This window comes from Equus caballus, chromosome 16 (assembly GCF_041296265.1).
Source record: "Equus caballus isolate H_3958 breed thoroughbred chromosome 16, TB-T2T, whole genome shotgun sequence".
Classification (NCBI taxonomy): Eukaryota; Metazoa; Chordata; class Mammalia; order Perissodactyla; family Equidae; genus Equus; species Equus caballus.
The window spans coordinates 81,953,790-81,974,611 of NC_091699.1; the positions used below are offsets into that span (position 1 = coordinate 81,953,790).

At 47.2% G+C, this 20,822-nt stretch overlaps 1 protein-coding gene across 1 annotated transcript in view; it reads left to right on the plus strand.

Moving 5' to 3' along the window:
- The window catches only part of EPHB1 (EPH receptor B1), a 417,903-nt gene that overhangs the window by 299,697 nt on the left and 97,384 nt on the right, over positions 1–20,822 (plus strand). The window contains exon 5 of the mRNA XM_001498502.7: positions 3,118–3,453. Within this exon, the coding sequence (XP_001498552.5) occupies positions 3,118–3,453 (336 nt within the window). The remainder of the gene's footprint in view (positions 1–3,117; positions 3,454–20,822) is intronic.

Genomic DNA, 20,822 nt, shown 5'->3' on the forward strand with positions numbered 1-20,822 from the left:
GGGCTAGGCATCTAGAAATGGGCTTATGGAAGCCCAGAGGGGCAGTGCATGACTGCAGACATCAGGAAAGCCTCCTGGTGGAATGGGTGCTGGATCTCGAAGGGTGAGCAGGAGTTCCTCAAGTAGATAGGAGGAAAAGAATTCCAGACAGAGGAGAGAACCCTGTGCAGAGGCTCCGGGGCATGAAGAGAGCTTAATGTGCACAGCAAATCCCAGGAATCTTCCTATTGGCCACAAGATGAGGGGCAAGAGACAAGTGGCCAGAGATGAGGTCAAGAACGTTAAGACTACATGGGGACTTGAAGGATGTGGAAAGGAGGTAGAATTTTGGATCACTGGGGTTTGAGCAGAGGAAGGCTATGATCCCATATACATTTTGGAACTCACACTCTGGCAGGAGAGAATGGAGGGGAGAGATGCAAAGTGAAGTTGGAGAATTAATTAGGAGGCTTTTGAAATAGGGCAGGAGAATTGACAAGGCCCCTCATTATGAGGTAGTAGAGATATAGGGGCAGGGAAAGAGCTGAGGAAAAGGAGATGGAGCTGACAGACTGTGTGTTGGGGGGCACAGAAGATGTGGCTCCCAGGGTCTAGCTGGAGACAACACGGGATATCAAGGAAGGTAGGGACTGAGTTGCAGTCCCTGGATTTGTCAAGTAGCAGTCCAAAGGGAAAGCAGGTGTGGCCAGGGGGTGGGGAACTAACCAGCCTGCAGGTGGCCAAGCAGGGAGAGAGAAGAGCCAGCAAGTGTGACTCCACCTTGGAGAAGATTGGCTGGAGAGTGAAAAAGAGATGATGTGCGATGTAGAGAAATGCCGGGTAACAGTGTTTGGGTTTAAAAATGCCAACAACCTGTGCAAGTTCACTGGAGAAGTTGGAGTCAGGGGAGAGGGTGAAGTCAAAGCTCAAGGGAGAAGGAAGATAACTGAAGGGGGTAGGTCTCTGAAGGGTGGGCAGGATGGGCGGTCAGTTTCCCTGCCAGTACTTGTCTTTGCCCCTCCACCCAAGGCCTCTCTCTGGGTGATAGCCTCAGAGTGTCCCAAGGACGCAATAAGATAACATTGTTAAAGGACTTGCCCCACACCTAACACAGAGCAAGCACTCAGTGAATGTCTTTATTACGAGTATGAGAAACAGTGGTCCAGCTGTGGGTAGGCTGTCTGCTGTGAAGATGAGACAGCAATGGCATTGACCACTGGGAGCTTATGGTCTGAGTCTTATCAGTCTGTGCAAACAAACATGTCCAAGACAGGCACTGGCCCATAGAGATGGTAATGAATAGTGTAGTGTGAGCTGAGACCAGCCCAGCCCAGTAAGAGCCCACCTAGGGTGATACCGACTCCCCTCCCAGTACTAGCTGTGTGCTGATTCAAAAGAGATGAATGTTTATCCCTGGGCAGATGGGTGGGGAATTCTTGAATGCTATTTGCAGGACTTCAGTAAAAACGCGTCATGAATCCTGCCCTGTCACAAGCGTGTATGGACGTTGTGCTTTAACTCAGCCCTAATAGGCTTTATATAGTACAGTACTGATTTTCTTTCATGTTATAATAGAATCCGATTTAATATTTGCCTTCTGCGCTAGCTGCTTGCTGTTGACTGATTCAACACAGAATCCTTCCCTAGTGCCCCCCGACCTTGTTGTTATTCCTGCATTTTGTGTGTTGGCATTTGATTCCTGTCTCCAGCATGAACCAGTTTACACATGTCTTCCTTCGGCTGGCGACAGTCACGTGCGTGAATTCTGAATGCATTACTATCTGGAGCAGCTGCTCCAGCAGACCTACCACTAGGAAGGGGGGCTTTCAGGCAGGATTCATTCCCATCATTTAGACATTGGGGATATGCAAAGCTCAGCTTGGGAACCTGAGGCTGTGATCTGTTCTGTTCTTGGGTGGGAGATTCTCCAACTTATTCTTAAAACGCGCAGCACTGTGGCCATTAATTCAGCAACATTTTGCCCTCCTACGAAATGCTAGGCTTTCTAGAGTTTTTAACGAGGCATTTCAACCTTTGCCAGAGTGTAAACATCAGCCATAGACAGAGCTGTCCAGAGGGAAGAGGCCACCCTTCTTGAGTCCCAGTAAGCCTAGCTGCTTTGTAGGAGAGAGAGTCTGTTCAAGTCTCCTGTGATCCATGTGTGGATCTGACCACCAACATTTGGAGTATGATATCAGTGCAAGGCTAGAGTTGGATACAGCGTTTCCTTTAGTAGGAAAAGATAGCTGATGTCACTAGCAGGCAGCACAGGGCTATAGTTAAGAACGTGAGCTTTGCAATCAGGCAGGTATGGGTGCCCACACTGGCTTCAGTTCTTATAGGCCACATGATCTATAGCCCGTCCTCATTCTCAACTTTAATTTCCCTTCCTATAAAATTGAGTTAATTATTGTATCTTCCCTGTAGGATTCTTGAGGGGGATTAAGTGCATGTAAAATAGCCAACAGAGTGTCTGGAACAAACACTTTTTGTCCCCTGTGCTCTTCTCATGTCATGGGGTCAAAAATGGTGGCTGCATGAACCTGCCATCCAACTTTACTTCTTGTCTTCATGCACAAAAGCTTGTGCAATGTGAATATTTATCTTTCCATAACCAAGTGTTCTGGCAGCCTGTCCTACAGAGAAATACCCATACCACCATGCACAGACCACATTGATCCCAAATTGTGGGAGATTTTGTGCAGGATGCCAGGATATGTTGGGGCTTTTGACAGGCTGCTCATATCCCTCAACCATTGAGTTCTACATCAGTTAGGACAAGGAATCCAGTGTGTCCAATATACATATATATCATTGACACTAAAGCTAGCTAGAGGATGCAGCTTGGTCCTGAGAACAAAAAGATGTGAACCTAGGTCCTTGCATCCTCCTCTCCCTTGGCACACATTATCAAAAGAAGGAAAGCCACAGTGGGGATGACTGTAAGGGGAGTTTGGGGTTGCTGTCTCTGTCCACCATTTTGTCTCAGAATAGATCAGAGCATGGAGATTTGGGGTTGAAGGAGGGGAAGGGATGTGTACACGTGATGAGGGTGGGAATGCAGCAAAGGCAGACAGAAAGATGCTGGTAAGGAAGCTGCTGCCCAGCCTCACTGGGCCCTTTTGTGTCTCCCTACAGGTGTCCCGTCGGGTCCCCGCAACGTCATCTCCATCGTCAATGAGACATCCATCATTCTGGAGTGGCACCCTCCAAGGGAGACAGGTGGGCGGGATGATGTGACCTACAACATCATCTGTAAAAAGTGCCGGGCAGACCGTCGAAGCTGCTCCCGCTGTGATGACAACGTGGAGTTTGTGCCCAGGCAGCTGGGCCTGACGGAGTGCCGTGTCTCCATCAGCAGCCTGTGGGCCCACACCCCCTACACCTTTGACATCCAGGCAGTCAATGGAGTCTCTAGCAAGAGTCCCTTCCCACCACAGCACGTCTCTGTCAACATCACCACAAACCAAGCTGGTAAGTCTGGAGGCATTTGTGCTCCTTCTGTCCATCTTTGTGGCTGGCTCTTTGTCCATCTCTGTGCAGGAACAAAGCTACAGCCACACCCGTTCTGCCAGTCTGCCCTCAGGGCTCCTCCCAGGAGTGAAGGTGTCAGATGATGGTCATTTGTGGCTATAGAGGAAACAGGTGTAGTGTATCACCTCTGAGTGTGAGCTGGATTCTGAAAGATTTTCTTGTGCCCAGCACAAAAGCAAAGATGTATATCCAAGCCAGAGTAGGACCCAGTGCTCTGCATCCAGCTGGGACTCAACAAATTCCATTGAAAATATGGATGGACAGACAGAGACAGATAGGTGGGTAGATGGATAGACAGAGGGATGGATGGGTGGGTGGGTGGGTGGATGGATGGAGCACTGCGTGATCTTGGAAACATCAGTGCTGCTTTACTAGAAAACCCAATGAAAGAAACTTCCCAGACATCATGTGATAAAGTCAGTATTGCCTTCATAGATTATTTTTCAATTAAACCCATGTAATTCAAGAGCGCATTCTTCTTTATAGTTTGCTCACATGAATGCTGCACTGTTATGGAGACCACAGATAGTTGGCAATAGATCACTCCTGAAAGCCAGTACATCCTGTGGCATGCACAGCTCAGGACACATTTTCTTCTCTTTATTTCTGTATCTCTGTCTTCTGACCTTTTCTCTTTATTACTATTCACACCTCTTGCAACAGTTCTTTTCTTTTTATTTCCATTTAACCAGTCCATTCATGCGCTCACTCACTCATTTATTTATTTATTCACTCATTATTAAAAGATAGTTATTTAGCATCTACTGTGTGCCAAGCTGCAGATTAGACACTGCAAGGGATACGGTGATGCTGGGACACCATTGTTCCTCCCGTGAAGTTCATTAAGTGAAGAATTTGCAGGAAACAGACACAAAGTGTGAAGCTGCAAGGTAGTGTATTCTAAGCATCATGTGCTGTACACCTGCCATAAATACCAAGAGAGTTAGAGAGAAATGAGCACTCTCTCCCCTGGGGTGATGGTGCAAGGCTGCAGAGGGGAAGTGAATATCACGTCTATAGGCAATGGACCATGATCTTATTTGGAATTATGGATTTTTCTCAATCAACAGATTCAAAAAGGACAGCTTGTTAGTGGAAGAGCAGGAGCCAAGCATCTTTCTTTGCTTTCTCTCCCTCCGTGTGGCTTTCCTTCTTGACCTCTTCTCTGTTACTCCATTGATGTTTTTCTACTCCTCACCTCCCCATCCTCAGCTCATTCTGCCTCTTTTAATACCAGGCATCTTTGATGGCAGATGATTCTTGGGTTTAAGCTGTCAGAACTGAGAAGAGAAAAAGGTGTCGTAGGAGAGCATGGAAGTCCAGATGGCTGCGTTGTTGCTGTGAGCGTGTGTTCGTGTGTGCATGTTTGTATGTGTGTGTATGGTCACGTGTTTACATGCATACGTGTGTAGTGAGAAAATAAGAGTGGAAGTGTGGAAACCTCCAGCTGGTGACCACAGCGCCGGCGCCATGGAGACAAAGGTTGTGACAGTCCGTCTTACCCGAAGAAAAGGGAATGGTAATTTTTGCATCATGTTGAGCATGTGACATGGGCAGCCTTTGTTAGCAGTATTTCCCTTGGAGAGTTTAAGGCAGAAAACTGGCTGAAATATTTTAGTGTCCCAGCTTCTGGAAATAATAATCCTGCCAGCCTGTCATGTTCTGCTGGGCTTGGCTGTCTTTTCTGTCTCTCTAAGCATGTGCGAACAAACCTGCCACTTATATCGGTTTGCTTTGATTTCTGCCCCTCCCTTCCCTTACCCTGCTATTCCCGAACCTGCCCATCTGCTTGTCTTGCCATCTGCACCTTCCCTGGCTGCAGAGGAGCTGAGGGACCAGGGCTCCTGCAAAGGCCCTGCATTACCAACATTCAAAATACTTATTTTTATCCTCACTCATTTGTTCCTTCAGGAGCACATTTTTCTTGCCCTTTGTGCCTCTGATAGGCCCTGTATCCTTAATCTTCCCTGATTTCGTGGTCCTAGCCCCATTGCACCTTCCAATCTGTGATTTCTCTTTGGGAATTCTGGAGTTGAGGTGCCAAAAAGTTTACAATCAATGAGAGAAGGGTACAGTTGCCTCTTGGTGGCACATGGTTATTATAAAGTACGTGTCAGTTGACCAGTGGTTCCTGAACCGTGGGCTGTCGGGCTCTGAGGAACATGCTGTTATCACGCTGCTCTGGCGAATCCACATGAGAATGCGAATTATTGTCAACCAACAGATAATTTTTTTAAGAAGATGAGAACCTTCAAAATAAACACTTCAGCCTGTACCTCTGAAAGAACAGTTTAGAAACGTGAATGGAAGACACATTTTATAAGAGATGAAGGGGAGACTAAATAGCAGTATCATAAAAACTCTAGTGACTCAGATCCATTAGGGCATATGGTGGATTGGGCCCACGTTTCACCAATAAATCATGACATGTCCAACCCCTTTCCAGGACATCCCTGAGCTCTTCCACTCTGGGGGAGATCCAAGTCAGTCTCCCTACCCCGACCTCATGGTGTGGTGTGGCCACCAGTGTCTTACTGTTTGGGTCATGAGTAGGTAGATGGCAGATAAAGAATTTGACCAAGAGCAGTCCTGGAATCAATCATTCAGTCAACTGGTAAGTGTTTATCGAGTGCCTATTCTGGGTCTGGAACTGCGCAAACTGAAAGAGCTGGGCACCACTGAATGGGTCCCGAGTGAGAAGTAGACAAGTAATAATTACTATAGCTAATACCTCATGTTTGTGTTTCACCTGAGTTAACAAAGAATTTTGGAATATGTGGACTCATTTGATCCTCATGATTACCCTATGACTTGGGCGTTGTTGTTCCCATTTTTCAGATAAGGAAGCAGAGGCTTAAAGGAGTCAGAAGGGTGTTAGAAGAGGGTGAGGAGGACATGGCCTCTCTGTTTCTGCTTCCTGTTTCCTGCTCTAAAAGATGGACAGTCTCTCTGGGCTCCCGATTTCATAGTCTCCAAGCATGGAGGGGTTATTCAGAACCAGCTGATGCCATCCTGCTGAGAGGGGAGACCTCACTGTGCAGCCTCTGTTACCCTTCCAAAATTTTCTCTGTGACAGTGAACCATAAAAGGCTTTCCCCTGCCTCTGGTTGCAGATGGGAGATGAGTGTGTGTTTGCTGAGGGGTACAAGTTATTCCCAAGGTGAGTTGGATCCTGACAATGGAGGTAAGGGTCACCTGAGAGACGAGCTTGGACGCGTTGGCTGCCAATTTGCTGTGGGCTTGGTCTGAAGGCTGATGCTCATGAACTTCAGACTCTATCCCGGGCAGCTGCTTGCTGCTCTGGCTGTTTCTCCTTTATTTGGGAGCTGTGGTCTGCATCTCTGGCTGGGTGTGGAACTCTTACTGTTCAGCACACACTTTTGTCTTGCTCTTCTTTCTCGGGGCTGCCCAGATGTGCCAGGCTGATGTTGCATCGTGCTGCTCTCATGAGCTTGCCCAGTGGAGGTAGGCAACTCCTCTTAGCTGATTTAGGTACCAGACAAAGATGGTTATGGTTGGCATCAGCCCATGAGAGAAAGTTACCAACAGGCATTTCTTGACCCTAAAGTTGTAATCTAAGAAGAGACCATAAGAGATTTTGTAATCACCTTTCGGTCCATTGGGCACATAGTAGATACAGTTCTTCCCCCAGAGGCAAGCATGACAGGGGGAACACGGAAGGGTCTGTTGAGTCCTGAGATCCAGAGAGTCTCCATCTTCTTCCGTGATGACCCTAGTCATGTACATAGACAGACTCCACAAGGATCTTGTACCACTTGGAGAGTATCAGGATAGGATCCTCACCCAGCCTATAGGCAGTGGCAGAGAACTACTATTTTTGAGTCCCTGCAATGTGCCTAGCCCATACCAAGTTCTTTACAGAGTTGAGGTGGATCAGGTGAAGAAACCAGGGTCAGAAGTGCTTTTGGAATTTGCTCAGCATCTCACAGCCAGCAAATGATGTTTCTGAGTTTCAAACTCAGGTTTGTGGCCATTTTATTCTCAGAGTGATCGAAAATTGCATTATGGTGAGCTGTGTAAGTTGTAAGCTCTCTGTAAGCTATTGCCACATAGCTGGGGCACTTTAGCTGTCAAAAAAATGTCCATCATAGTTGGTCAGGGTTGGTCATGAATTATGCAAGCTCAGATTTACGTGAGGTCTTCAGGGATGCAGCCTTGCACTGAATACAGTTGCCTTGAGTTTAAAATAGGCCAGATCAGGTGGAACTCTCTCTCTTCCAGTGGCCAAGCGATTTGCAGAGAGATTGTTATCACCACTAACTCCTGCAGTCACTCTCTGGTGCCTGGTCCCAGATTCAGACTGATTGCTGGATCATCTGGCTGTCAGAGAGAATTAAAGTGAATGACAAACTTTACTTCTCTTTTCTGCCAACTAGACTCAGAGTGTCAGAGTTGGGGAAGGGGACCTCAGAGGAAATCTTGGAGAAAATAAATAAGACAAATCATACCAGCACATCTATAAAATCAACTTGTAGTAAGATGAAATAAAGTCAGTGAATTTGGGACCATCTAAGCCAGAGAGAACTAACTCAAAGACCCATGAGGCCAGGCAGGTAATGGAGATGAGCAAATCAGTGTTAGGTGTCAGGCAATAGGGAGTGGTGGGGACTGCAGAGAACTGAAGATACAGGGCAGCCCCTACTCAGCTCCAACAAGTGGTGCCATACCCAGTGCTGCCAGATCTTATAAGGTGAAAATCCAGATTTAAAATGTTGGCAGCTAATTAAAAAAATTTGAAGCACTTGAGAGCCAAACAAATCCAATTCTAGTTTGGCCTGTTGGCTGTGGTTTGTAACCTGTGATTCAGAGGGCTAATCTGATTGATGCAAGCTGGAAAGGTGAGTGTGCTCTTACTGCAGTCTCATTCCACCATGGGGCAGTCACTTTCCTCCCTTTTTGGGCTCATGGTGGCAGAAGTATAGCAGAGGAGTCCTGGGATTGGTCCCTCTCTCTGCTCCTCATGCGACTCATATAAGTTCATTGACGGCCGTGATCCTGCCTTTCTCAACTGTAAAGTGGGAGTAATGACACCTGCTTCCTAGTGCTGTTGTGACAAGCAAATGAGACAGGGGATAGAAAACCACTTTGTAAGCCATGCTGTGGACAGGGAGATGAGCATCATTTCTGAGAATATGTCCTAAGCCGGAGAGCAATTTGCTGGACTTTTTCTTTCTAGGCTGTTTCCTTCCGAGGTCCCTCAGTCTCTTTGTTTGGGGCTGATGTCATTTATATCAGACAGATGACAGATATTGGTTTGTCCATTCGTCAAGGAGGAGTAGGCAAGAAGGAGGAACAGCACAACCTGTGTCCCAATGAGTTAATGATGAGGGCAGGAGCAGAGCCTGAACCTGTGTACCTGGCACAGGCTGATCCTGCTGCTCAGAGGAGCCTGTCTGTATCTCCTCATTGCAAGTCTGGAGAAGCAACAGTTTTCCTCTTACTTTCATGATGTCATCAGCTGCATTTATATCTGACATTTATATTACAGACAGTTCGTGTATAGCCTGCTATGCCGAATGCATGTGGAATACTGACATATTCACCATGCCCACAACACAGACACAATCTATTACTTCATTTTGTTTATAAAATACTACACGACTTCTGTTAATAGTCACAGGCCCCTATAGTTTGTCCATTCTTCAAGTTCTTAGACAATTAAAGTCATTCAGAGCCACTACTTTTTTTACAAAAGAATTACCTAGCCCCCCAATTCCTCTGAACACATCACCTAATTTGCATTATTCCTTGGTTAAATATAGTATTTGCATGCATAAAGAATAATCTTTGAATATGAAAAGGAATTTATGATATTGCAATATATTGAGCTCTGTGGAGGAAAGATATTATGTAAATCTCAAAATTAAATATTAAAACAATATTACACTGCTGCCTATAAAAATTTAGAGTGTTAAGATCCATATGCTGAAGCTAGTTCATTTTTAAGGGCTGATCTCATTGGAAATTAGCAGGCAAAATTTGCTTCAGAGAAGAGAAAAGATTGAGTCAGAACTTTAAAAAGACTGGAATGACTTTAAAGAAAACTTTCATGGAAATTAATAAAGAAAAGTTTAAAAACCTTAAGTAAATGAAATTTTTGCTGTTCTTAATTCAATTTCATAGTTCGTTTCATTGCTTTCTTCTCACTGTTAATTCTAAAATGGTTGTTTTTATTGTTTCCTAAGCCCTGGCATTGAGAAGGAACTTTCAAGTATCCTCAGAAAGGTCCTGGCCATTTGCAAACAGTAGTGTGCCATCTGTTGAGCTAAGCAGCTCAGCATGTAGCACTGTCCGTGACCAAAGTCAGAGCTTCCACCCCAGGCAGCCTTGGGGCTCTCCACTACATGCTGAGCTGTACAGAGAAGCAGACTTTCTCACCAACTCCAGCTTTGTCAGGGAGGGACCACACAGTGCTAGGCACAGAGAGCCTTGATAAATATTTGCCAGGGTCCTTGAGTCCCCACTTATGAGCTTTAGTATATAAATGTTATCTGGTGTGTGGTGATCAGAATATGTCCTGGTAGTCTACAGGTGGCCAGGTGATCCCTCCAGTCCAGCCAGGTAAACAGGTATCTTCCTCCTCTTGGCTCCTAGAAGGAAACTTAAGGAAATGGCCTTAGGATGATGCTACGAGCCCAGCTCCACTCATAGGAACGCAGCGAGAGTCAACCATACTCAAAGGCGTTTGTTTGTTTAAGCACTTTAACTTTGGAAATGTATTCATTCATTCAACTCAGCCTTTGTGACTGCTTTCCACATGCTGACTCACTGGTTCCTGTGTCCAGAAGCTCCCATCCACCTACTCAGCATATTCATCAAGGCCTTCTGTGGTCATACACAGCTCCAGGCACCAGGAGCACAGGAGCAAACAGACAGACAAATCGTGACTCAAGGAGCTCACATTCTAGTCACAGTACTCACTGAGACTCGGGATGGAGGCCCAGGAAGTCACAGATGAGCAGGTGACTACCTGTGAGGCACCTCCAGGGGCCCTCAGCTGGGCTCTTGGTACCCAAAAGTTAGGATGTAACCACATGCACTTGCCGGATGCACTTCCATCGGTAGCGATTGTTGTATACAGTGACAGTGTTGGGTGGGGTATTTTATTGTTCATCAACTGACCAATTTGAGCTTCTTGTGGACAGATATTACCCGCTGGGCCACGCGGTGGTTGGGTGTGGGAATTCTCTCCATTCCAGATCCTGAGCAGTGCCGAGTGATGCTGCTAACATCTGGAGAACAGCTGAGAATGCATGGCTGCAAGGACTACGAGAGGGTCCCAGGGGACCTGGGGACCTGGTTGCTCATTTTACTCCACCATGGGCCAGGCACTCTAAGGAGGTGGCTTGTGAAGTGAAAGTGGGACTGCTCACAGTGAGGCTGCAGTAAGTCCCTACCCTGCTCAACGTCCAAATGAGATTGTTACAGCCCTCTTTGCAGAGGGAACATCTAGTTGGATCATGAGATGGTTGCTGTTTGCCTTGCGGCCCCAGCAAAGGGAGTGGAGAGAGGAAGGGTCCTGGTGATATATCTGCTCCATGCTCCTCCGGCACATGTCAGCCCCATGAGCCCACTGTAATCTCCAGGCGAGCATGCCCTGTATCCATCTTATTGGCTATTGTTCCCCAGTGTCTAGGCAGGTGCCTGAAATAATAGCATTCAATAAATGGTCACTGAATGAATTAGTAAATGATCAGATAAATGTATGAATGAATGCCTCAACCTTTCTTAATCTGATCTCAGGCATCAGGAAATGGTGCAGCTTGAGCTCTCTCTGTGGTCTTTCCTTCCTCAGGCATCTTTGGGCAGGCTCTGCGATTGGAATTAATTCTCCCAGATGTTGGTGAGACCTGGGACTTCCTGGGTGCACTGTCCTCCCAAAACGTGGCCTTGTGGGAGGCACTCTGCTAAGACCTGGGCTGCCTCACTCACCCCCCCACAGGCAGGGCCCCAGCTGTTGAGGAAGCCCAGTTGGGGGTAGTTGGGAGGGCATTCCAGTGCTGTTGTCTGTCCACCTGCATGCCAGTTCCGTGCCTATCATTTTCACAGCACCATCCATGTTAAACAGGCAGGAGCACCAGGGGTTTCTGAATGCAGCAATTAACAAAACAGTAATCAAGCTAAGTGTTTAATTTCAGAAAATTAACATCTTCTCTGAGAGGATGTGAAAGATGGGGAAAAAAGGCACATTAGATGTTCTGGGTAAATAAAGGCATTACTGGACCACAAATATTTTCCAGTGCAAGGGAGACTCTCTGCCAAACCCCAAGGCCTTGGGATCGGTTTCCTTCTGAGAGCCAAGTGGCAGGACAACATCAGCTATAGAACTGAGCCCTAGGATTCTAAATTATGTGTGTGCGTGTTTCTTTCTTTTACTTTTTTTTTTTTTTTTTTTTGAGGCATAGAGCAAATGCTTCATCTGTCCAGAAGAACGCAGGGGAACAAGGGCCTGTTCATGCCCCTGTGAGCCTATCTGCCTCATAGAAAATCCTGCTGTGTGTGTTGTCTTCTCTGAGCTGTGCTAGTTTTAAGGATGACACAGTGAGCTCTTGAATGTGTATTAGTTTTTGTGTATGTAGACCCTATTTCTCCTGAAAGACTGAGGGGTCCTGGGGGAAAAGACCTGGTCTCGCTCTTCCAGTAACCCCTGCACCTCAACACGGTGTCCCATGTTCCAGGATGTCCTAGCTGGCCTTCCATGGTGTTCACAGTCTGGTGGTGCCTCGTAAACCAGCAGGCTGGCATTCATTTGCAGAAGCGGGTTTGCATGTGGGAAGGGAAGCTTGCGAGGAGGTGGGTAAGCAGGGGCTGGCGGGGCCAGGGCATCCTGGTGTCTGTTGGCTCCTCTGATGCCTTGGAAGGGAATGAGGGCCCAGGACAAAGACTGGGAGGGTGAAGAAGGTGACTTTGCAGGTGGGAGGTGGTGAGGCTCATGAGGAGGAAGCGCCGGCATCAGGGAGGCAAGGACCTCGGGGTGGCATTGAGTGGGGCTCTGTCTGAGGGAGCACGGGAGAACCATGCTCTCACAGGGCCACAGGCCCTCAGGGAGGGGCCTAGCAAGCTAGCTTAGTGAGCAGCCTTCCAAGGGGGTCTTGCAGGCAGTTGACATCGAGAACAAAGAAATCAAGCAGGAGGATGAGCGCGAGGTTTGCAAATGTGTTCAGGGAGGGCGACAAGGGGAGGCGGGTTCAATTCTGCACATGTGGATTTATGGGGAGTCGGAGTACCCACGTCGAGGTATTATTTATGCTGTCGGATATCGGGCTTCTATTTTCTCTGGGAGGTGGGCGGTAAGCTTGGTTGCTGAGAGTGTGGGAGAAGTACTGCGGTTGAAGGCTTGAGGAGAATGGAAGAAGTCTGGCAGTGCCATTGCAGAGAATGGGAGATGAAACTGACTAGAGAAATTCAGCATTGCCAGAAAGGGTTGAGGGTTCATTTGAAGTTGGTGAGCACGTATTAACAAAGCTGTCCATTCGCCCTGTTATGTGCCTTCCTCAGCAGAACATGGCTGCTGGAGAGCAGCCTCTACAGGAAGCTGATGGTGGATCTCTCTCGGGTTGAGTTTTGCTGGTTGTATCCTATGAAAAGATAAAGGCAACTCATGCTGAGGGTCAGGGGAGTATTGTCAATCATGTTACTGCAGAATGGAGCCTAAGCTGGGTAGTGAGGTGTATGAGTAAGGGAGAGGGCTGATGCATTGGGTGGAAATCAAGGCCATGAGGGCCAGATGCGGCCAACAAGAGTTGCAGTGGGCTCATCAGAGAGCGCCATGAGGAAGCAGAATACTTGAGTTGGTGCCTTTGAAAATGAGGCTTTGAAAACCTCAGGTGTGGCAAAGTCTAGTGTGCCATGGGAATGGGCAGACACAGAAAAGCTGTGGGTCCGGGGAACTGAGAGTGCATATTCAGGTGGACATTGAAGTCATCCACAGAAGGGCAAGGCTCAGATAGAGGAGAAGATGGAGACGGAAGCCTAAGTCATTAATGAGTCAGGGAGTGATAGTGGGAGGGTGTACATGGTGGTCCTACAGCTTGGAGGGTCCCAGCCCAATGGCATTTTTACAGAGGGTGCAGGAGATGGTGAGTAATGGTGTGACAGAGGTGACATGGGACAAGCGGGACATAGCCCACTTCTTGACCCTGAGGTTCGCTGGGCATAAAATCATAAACCACCATACTTGAGAGGGCTGCAGAGTAGAAGTGTATCCAGGAGTCAGGGTCCAGGAGAAGGAGGCCCATACCATTGTGGGGATGGCATTGTGCAGGGCAGGGCTCACAGCTGGGCATTGCAGGATGGAAACTGGCCTCAGGAGGAGGGGCTCTGGGCCCGAAGGCCAGGAGACTTAGACTTCCAGGCCCAGTGACTGTGGGCACGGCCCCTGCCCAGTATTGGTGGCAGTGATGCGAGTCTTAGGGTGGCAGTGGTGGGTCCTCCCCACTGTGGCGGGTACTCCGAATGCACGTGAGTGACAGCCAGGGAGTACAGGGCACACGGCCTACTACAAGATGTCCCTTGCTCTCTCCTGTGGCCTCTCCAGTGATGGTGTTTCTAGTGAACAGCCTCTGCGATCAAACATTCGACACACCAGAGCTGCCTTCTCTCTTGTCTCACCTGGAAAAGGCTGACAGCCTGTGGGAGGATGAGCTGTGTGGCTGCCCCAGCTGCCTGCTGCCTGAGTCCTGATGGGTCTGTCCTCAGCTGCCCTCAAAGCCACCCTGGTGTGGCTGCCTAGGACAGGCACCGCCTGACAAGTACCCTCTGTGCTCACACATCCCTTCACAGCCTCCTGCCACCAGGGCCCCAGTGGCAGTTTCGCTGTCCTTTCCACAGTAAACAGCTGCTTCCTGGTGCACCTTCTGATTACCCCAGCAAGGAGGAGGAGCCACAGGGTGAGCTGGGAGGCGGAGGGGCCCCCGGGACCCCCCTAGCTGGGATGCCTCCTCCTTCTGATCCTGGACTCTGCCCACTTCTGCCTCTGTGGGGACCTCTGATCTCCCTGAGGGCAGCACCCCTCCATCAGTGGTGTGACCCTGCCTGCCGCCCATGCTGGCCGTCCTCAAGGGCTCTGAAAATGCTGGGTGCGTGAGTGTGGGGGAGAGGAGAGAGGGCCTGCCTGGGTCTCAGGGACAGGGGGCCCGATCAGCCCACAGAGGACTCAGGGAAGTCACTTTCTCTCTTGCCTTCACCACTCTAACCCATAAATAGTAAGAGTTGACAGAAAACTGAATGACCTCGGATGTCCTTTCAAAGTTTATCATTCTGATTTCTAGATTTCTAGATGAACAGTTCTCAAACTTGAGCATGCATCAGAATCTCCTGGAGGGCTTGTTAAAACACAGGTCACTGGGCTGGGCCCCAACCCGGAGTTTCTGACTCAGTGGGTCTGGCTGGGGAAGATTCTGCTTTTCTGGCCAGTTCCCAGGTGATGCTGCTCTGGGAGCACATTTTGAGAACCAGCTGGGTCAGGTGGATGATCTCACTAAGGAACCCCCACTACTTCAGAGGTAATAGCAGAAATGAGGGCCTCTGCTATAAACCCACATCCCCAGAGCAGCCCCCTGTCCCTCAGCCCCAAGCTATCACACCCCCCTTGGCTTGGGACCAAACCCTTAGTGGACAGACCCGTGAAGGAGGCGCCTGTCTAGGGGTATGGGGCTGACTCAGTTGCCCAGCCTGGAAGCCCTCACTCTCTCCCCCAAGCCCACTTCAATGAGCCCATGACGGTACTCAGCCAATATTCTACGACAACATCGAACTGATGCCACCCACCCAAAGCAGTCCTCTGTCCCCAGATGACTCCAGGGTAGAAAGGTAGATTGGAAAAGGGTGTCCGGGTCGTCTCAAGGCACAGCCCAGAGCAATATCCAAGAAGCCAGTGTCCACAATAGGGGAAAACAATTAGAAAAATAATTAATTCTGCTTTTGTATTCATACCCAGGCTCCAAACTAATTGCTTATTTGTTTAATCTACTTTGACCAGAAGTGTTACTGCACCAACAATATTTAATGAGTCAGGCTTCCTAATGTAAAATTCAAGCATATTTGTGCAGCGAAATGAGTTTTCATCAAGAGAGGGAGAACCTGTTATCTAAGCAGTACCTTCTCAACAAAGTTATCTTCTAGAATAGAAATGTCAGAGGAAACACAATTCATCATTTGCCCAATTCATCTGTGTGCAAACCGTTCTTCTTTGTCGTCAGTACTAGTGGGCCTGAAGTCTTTAGCTGACATTTAAATATAGATTTTGGGTTTTTTCTAAGAATGTGTTTCATATAAGGTGAAAGATAACCCACCACCCACAACTCTCCACTCCCAGCCTCATCTCCTGTGTCTTTTAGGAACTCACATAATTTAATCTGAGGCCTCAGGGGACTTCCGGAGGCTGCTCAGCACTCTCGGATCTCTCTGTGAACCTTCTGAGTCTGGATTGGGGAGAAAGGAAATGAACCCGGCTTCCAGGGCTCTGGGACTCTCACTTCTGGTCCACCCAGAGCAGCTCTGAATTGTTCTGTTTTGCACTTCATGCTTCAAAGAAAATTTTGTTGGGAGAAAGGATTCCACAGCTTAAAAAGAAGAAAAGTTAGAAAACAACTAACGTTAGGGTCACATTTCAGCTGAAACATCCCAGTGAGATGGGGATGGTAGCAGCCTCCGATTTCTGCGTCTGTGCCATGCAGAAGCACTCCCGTCCCCACTCCCCTAGGACCGCTAAGTTCAGACCTGCTCCGTATTCTTCCCCCAGTGCAGGCTGCAGAATCACAGCTCTGCCTCCCCGCCTCCACATCTTTCTCCTTTGAAGGCCAATATCCGTGTAAGGTGCAACTACATGATTTTCTGACCTCTTTTACTTCCGGCGTCTTTAGAGAAGAGCCCACAATCATTCTAGTACAGGCAAATTTTACTGAACATCAATTATGTACTAACACAGCAGGAAGAAGCTAGAAACATGGCTTCTGCCCTAAAGATTTTATTTATTCCAGTGATTGGGAGCAGAGATGAGCCCCTGGAAAGTTAGATAACAGTGCACTGTGTCCCAAGGTGGTGATTATAGCCCAATGAGTTACTAAAATAGGGCTTTGAACTGGAAGGAGGGAAGGGGCGGTCTTGTGAGCATGGTCTGCCAAGGCTGAGCCAGGGCGATGTGTGGCCAGATCTGTGCCTCTGAAGGCTGGTGGGGCTATGAAGAGAGGTGGCCAGAGAGGGTAGTCCTACAAGCAGAGATCCCAAAAGCTGAGTTCTGCTGGGAGGGGAGCAGTTAGATGAGAACAGCAGGTTCCTGAAAGGGAGGAAGCCTGGGCTGGCCACTGGCTGCCATGTTGTCAAATGTTAGAGAGGGAGTTGGGACTTTTTCCAGTGGGGAGCCGTTGGAGGTTTTTGACCATCCTAGAAACATGAGCGAATCAAGCTTTGAAAAGATTAATGTGGCTGGAGTGCAGTTTGAAGTGAAGAGGCCCAGAGAGAACAAGGGAGTTTGGACAAGTGTAAGGAGATATGGGTGACAAGATCAGGAGAAAGGAGGGTGCAGAGCCAAGGGGGCATCCATGACTCCTGGGCCTGAGTCACACCATCAGAGGGTTGGGCCATGGCTCATCCTTCCGGCAGAGTCACAAAGTCCTCTTGTCCTCCAGGACAAGGCACCTTGTCATTTACTTTCTAGATTACTTCCCAGAAAGACTTCAGGTCATCTTGAGATGTCACAAAAAATCATCTGTCTTCTGGAGCATTTATCACACCAACCTCTGGGGAACCCCACTGTTAGCCTTCCCTTTCTCCAAACCCATTCTTATCCATCGCCTCCACCTTGACTGGGTTGACATGTTTATTTATCCCCTCAAAGATATTTATCAAATAAATACCCAAGGCTGTCACTGGATCATGCTTTTCACATTTACCTTGGGGGAACTATGCCCAGGGACTGATTTGCATATGTGAACAGTGATGGACCCAGAAGGAGACTTTAAGGTGGTTACCAAGTCCCCTGGCCTGGCAGACTGGATCGATTTGGCAGGAGCAACACAGGGCACATCCTCAGAACCTTTGAAAAATTCATAACATAAGGATTAATATTCCTGTTTTACAGTTGAAGAATTTGAGGCCCAAGGAAGTTAAGTAACTTTAGCCCAAGATCACACAGTAAGCAGACGGCAGAGCCAGAATAGGAACCCACTTCTCTCTGCAGCATCTATAGGGCCCTAACCGTAGCCTTTCTCTATTTTTGCTAATTCCTACTGCCCTGGGCTAGGGCCCTAAGCTCCTTACTACACCCTGCTCTGCGCTGTTTTCCTCACAGCTGCAGTCTATGGTTAGATTATAGGTAGGTAGTTCAAGGATGATTTGGCTGGGAAATGCTATTCTAGAAAGAATAGAAAAAGTTAGCATTACTATATGATCCAGCAATTCCACTCCTAGGTACATGCCCAAGAGAAATGCAAACATACGTCCACACAAGTTGTACGTGAATGTGCTCAGCAGCATTGTTCACATCAGCCAAAACGCAGAAACAACCCAAATGTCCATCAACTGGTGGATATTTGTCCCAGAAAAAGCAATGCCCAAGATGGTAGAAGAGGCTACTAAGCTTCAGATGCACACTGTTCAGGCTGGGGCAGCCGCATCTCTCTGAGAGGTCACTATGAAGACCTCCGCACCTGCTCCCACAAACCAGATGGTAGGACTGGGGAAGCTGCCCTACTCTGCCCGGCGTGAGTTACTGTGGAGGAATCAGATGGGCTCCTCTTTCTATGGGCCTCCATAGAAAGTTCAGATATGAAAGTCCCGCTAACTGGAGAGGCCATTTTATCTTCCAGGAGACTTGCTGGGACTGTCACCTGAGGCGAAGTAGAGGGGACCCAGCTGTGACCTACACCCCAGCTCCTAGGGTGGGTGAGAGGGGACCTCAGAACAAGGCCATCCCAGGCATGATTTCCACCTGCAGAAGCAACAGTGTTTTCCCTTTTAGGTGAGATTTGCTGAACTCTGAAATCCAAGTTTCATATTTTATAAGCTCTTCAAACATTTTGCTGCAATAAATCTACTTAATTTTGAAGGTATGTGTGTTCTGCTATTATTTTTCTTTAAAACTACTGATACTTTTGATGTTTTAAATAAAATGTTGCAACATTCTAAACTATTATATCATTTGTTATATCCCAAAATGGATTATGGTTAAAACTACTGAAAGAATCATTTAACACAAAAATCAATTAAGACATTAGGAAGTCATTTTTTTCCCAGTAATTTTATTGAGATCATAATGGTTTATCACGTTGTGTAATTTCAGGTGCATCTTATTATTTTATCAATTTCTGAATAGACTTCATTGTGCTCACTTCCAGTAGTCTTAATTTTTTTTAAGATTTTTAAAAATTTTTTTCCCTTTTTCTCCCCAAATCCCCCCAGTACATAGTTGCATATTCTTCGTTGTGTGTCCTTCTGGTTGTGGCATGTGGGACGCTGCCTCAGTGTGGCTTGATGAGCAGTGCCATGTCCGCACCCAGGATTCGAACCAACGAAACACTGGGCCACCTGCAGCGGAGTGCGAGAACTTAACCACTCAGCCACAGGGCCAGCCCCCCAGTAGTCTAATTTTTGTCTATCATCATACATATGTGCCCCTTTACCCCTTTCATCCTCCCTGAAACCCCCTTCCCCTCTGGGAACCACTAATCCATGTATTTGTTGTCTTCCACATGTGAGTGAAATCATGCAGTATTTGTCTTTCTCTGTCTGGCTTATCTCACTTAACATAATGCCGTCATGGTCCATCCATCTTGTTGCAAGTGGGATGATTTTGTCTTTTCTTTATGGCTGAGTAGTATTCCATTGTATATATATATATACACCACATCTTCTTTATCCATTCATCCATAGAAGGTGCCCTTGGGTTGCTTCCATGTCTTGGCTGTTGTGAATAATGCTGCAAGGTAATCATTTTTAATAAGCAAAGATAATGCATTAGAACTTAATAATTGTCCTAGGGAAAAAAAGCAACAACTCATTTTCATATTTTGGAATCTGAGATGCTTAATTGTTGGGAGAAAATGCCTCTAGCAAATAAGAAAAGCAAAATGAGTAAGAAGAAAACCTTGAACATGACTGAGTCAGTAACTAAATTAAAGGGTCGAGGAATGTCATAAACATGAAATGTATGGTCCTGGTGAACCTGAGATATGACAGTGAGGCTTCCCCACATTAAGCCTTTAAGGTCCAGATTTTGGGTTATTAACTTCTGAAATAGATTAACGTCACCCTTCCAGTCCCAGCCTGAGTCTCACAGGAATGCTGATCCTATGATCTCCTTTGGAGCTCTTCTTACAGATTTAGGGCTGGCTGGTGATTGGCCAGGCCCATCCCTGATGTCGTTGGCAGTGACCTGTGACCAGTTTGGGCCAACGCTTGTCCCACGTCACCTGTGAGTTCTTTCATAGCTTGCAGCTGGGGCCATCCTGTCTCTGCAATTTGTCCACATCTCATTTGTCAGTTCAGGCAAGAACATTCTGTGCACTTCCTTCGCCGTATGTGATATACTATCTTGGAGCTGTCTGCTTCGGAAGCAATTTGGGAGTCTGATCTCCCCAAAGTCTTCCTTGGCAAAAACCAAGACAAAGGATTCATTCAGTCAACCTGCTGTTGCATTTTCCCACCCCTGGGCCCTTTGACCAGGGCAGTTTAAGTCTCTTTCCGCTTCTGACACATTTAAAGAGCTTCTTATTATTGGCTGTGGACTTTCTTATCAGACGCTCTTGGTTCTGCTTCTATTTGAACCTCAGCTCATTTTTCCTCGGTGCCTGACAGGACAGTTTCCATTGCTTCCCGACTCTTCTTTGGATCCTGCCTTCCTATTGGGTCAGCCTCTTTATTTTGCTAAGAAGGAACACAGGGCATTTTTTTTTTTATCATGTTTGGGTTTTTTGAGCATCTCTTTTTTAGGCCAAACACATCTTTCTTGAGCCTTCAGTGCCTTCTTTCCACATAGCCCCTAAACTAATTCTTTAAATTACTTTTTTTAAAAGAAACGTCCATATTTGTTTCTTTGCTAAATTTTAATAATTTTGTGAACTCCTTATTTTCATTTCCTTCTCTCCATAGAATGTTTAATTTAGTCCAAGCACTCTGTGTGCTTGTGAGGGGGAGTCTTTCAGTCTTTGTTAATGAAACTGCTCCTTCATCTAAAGATGCAGATTTAGGGAGAAAAGACAACTGGCTGGGACTTACTGTTGATACCAGTGTATTTGGGGGTCACAGGGGCTGCGTCTTTGAATGTCTTCCCATCCCTCTGTCATCTGCCT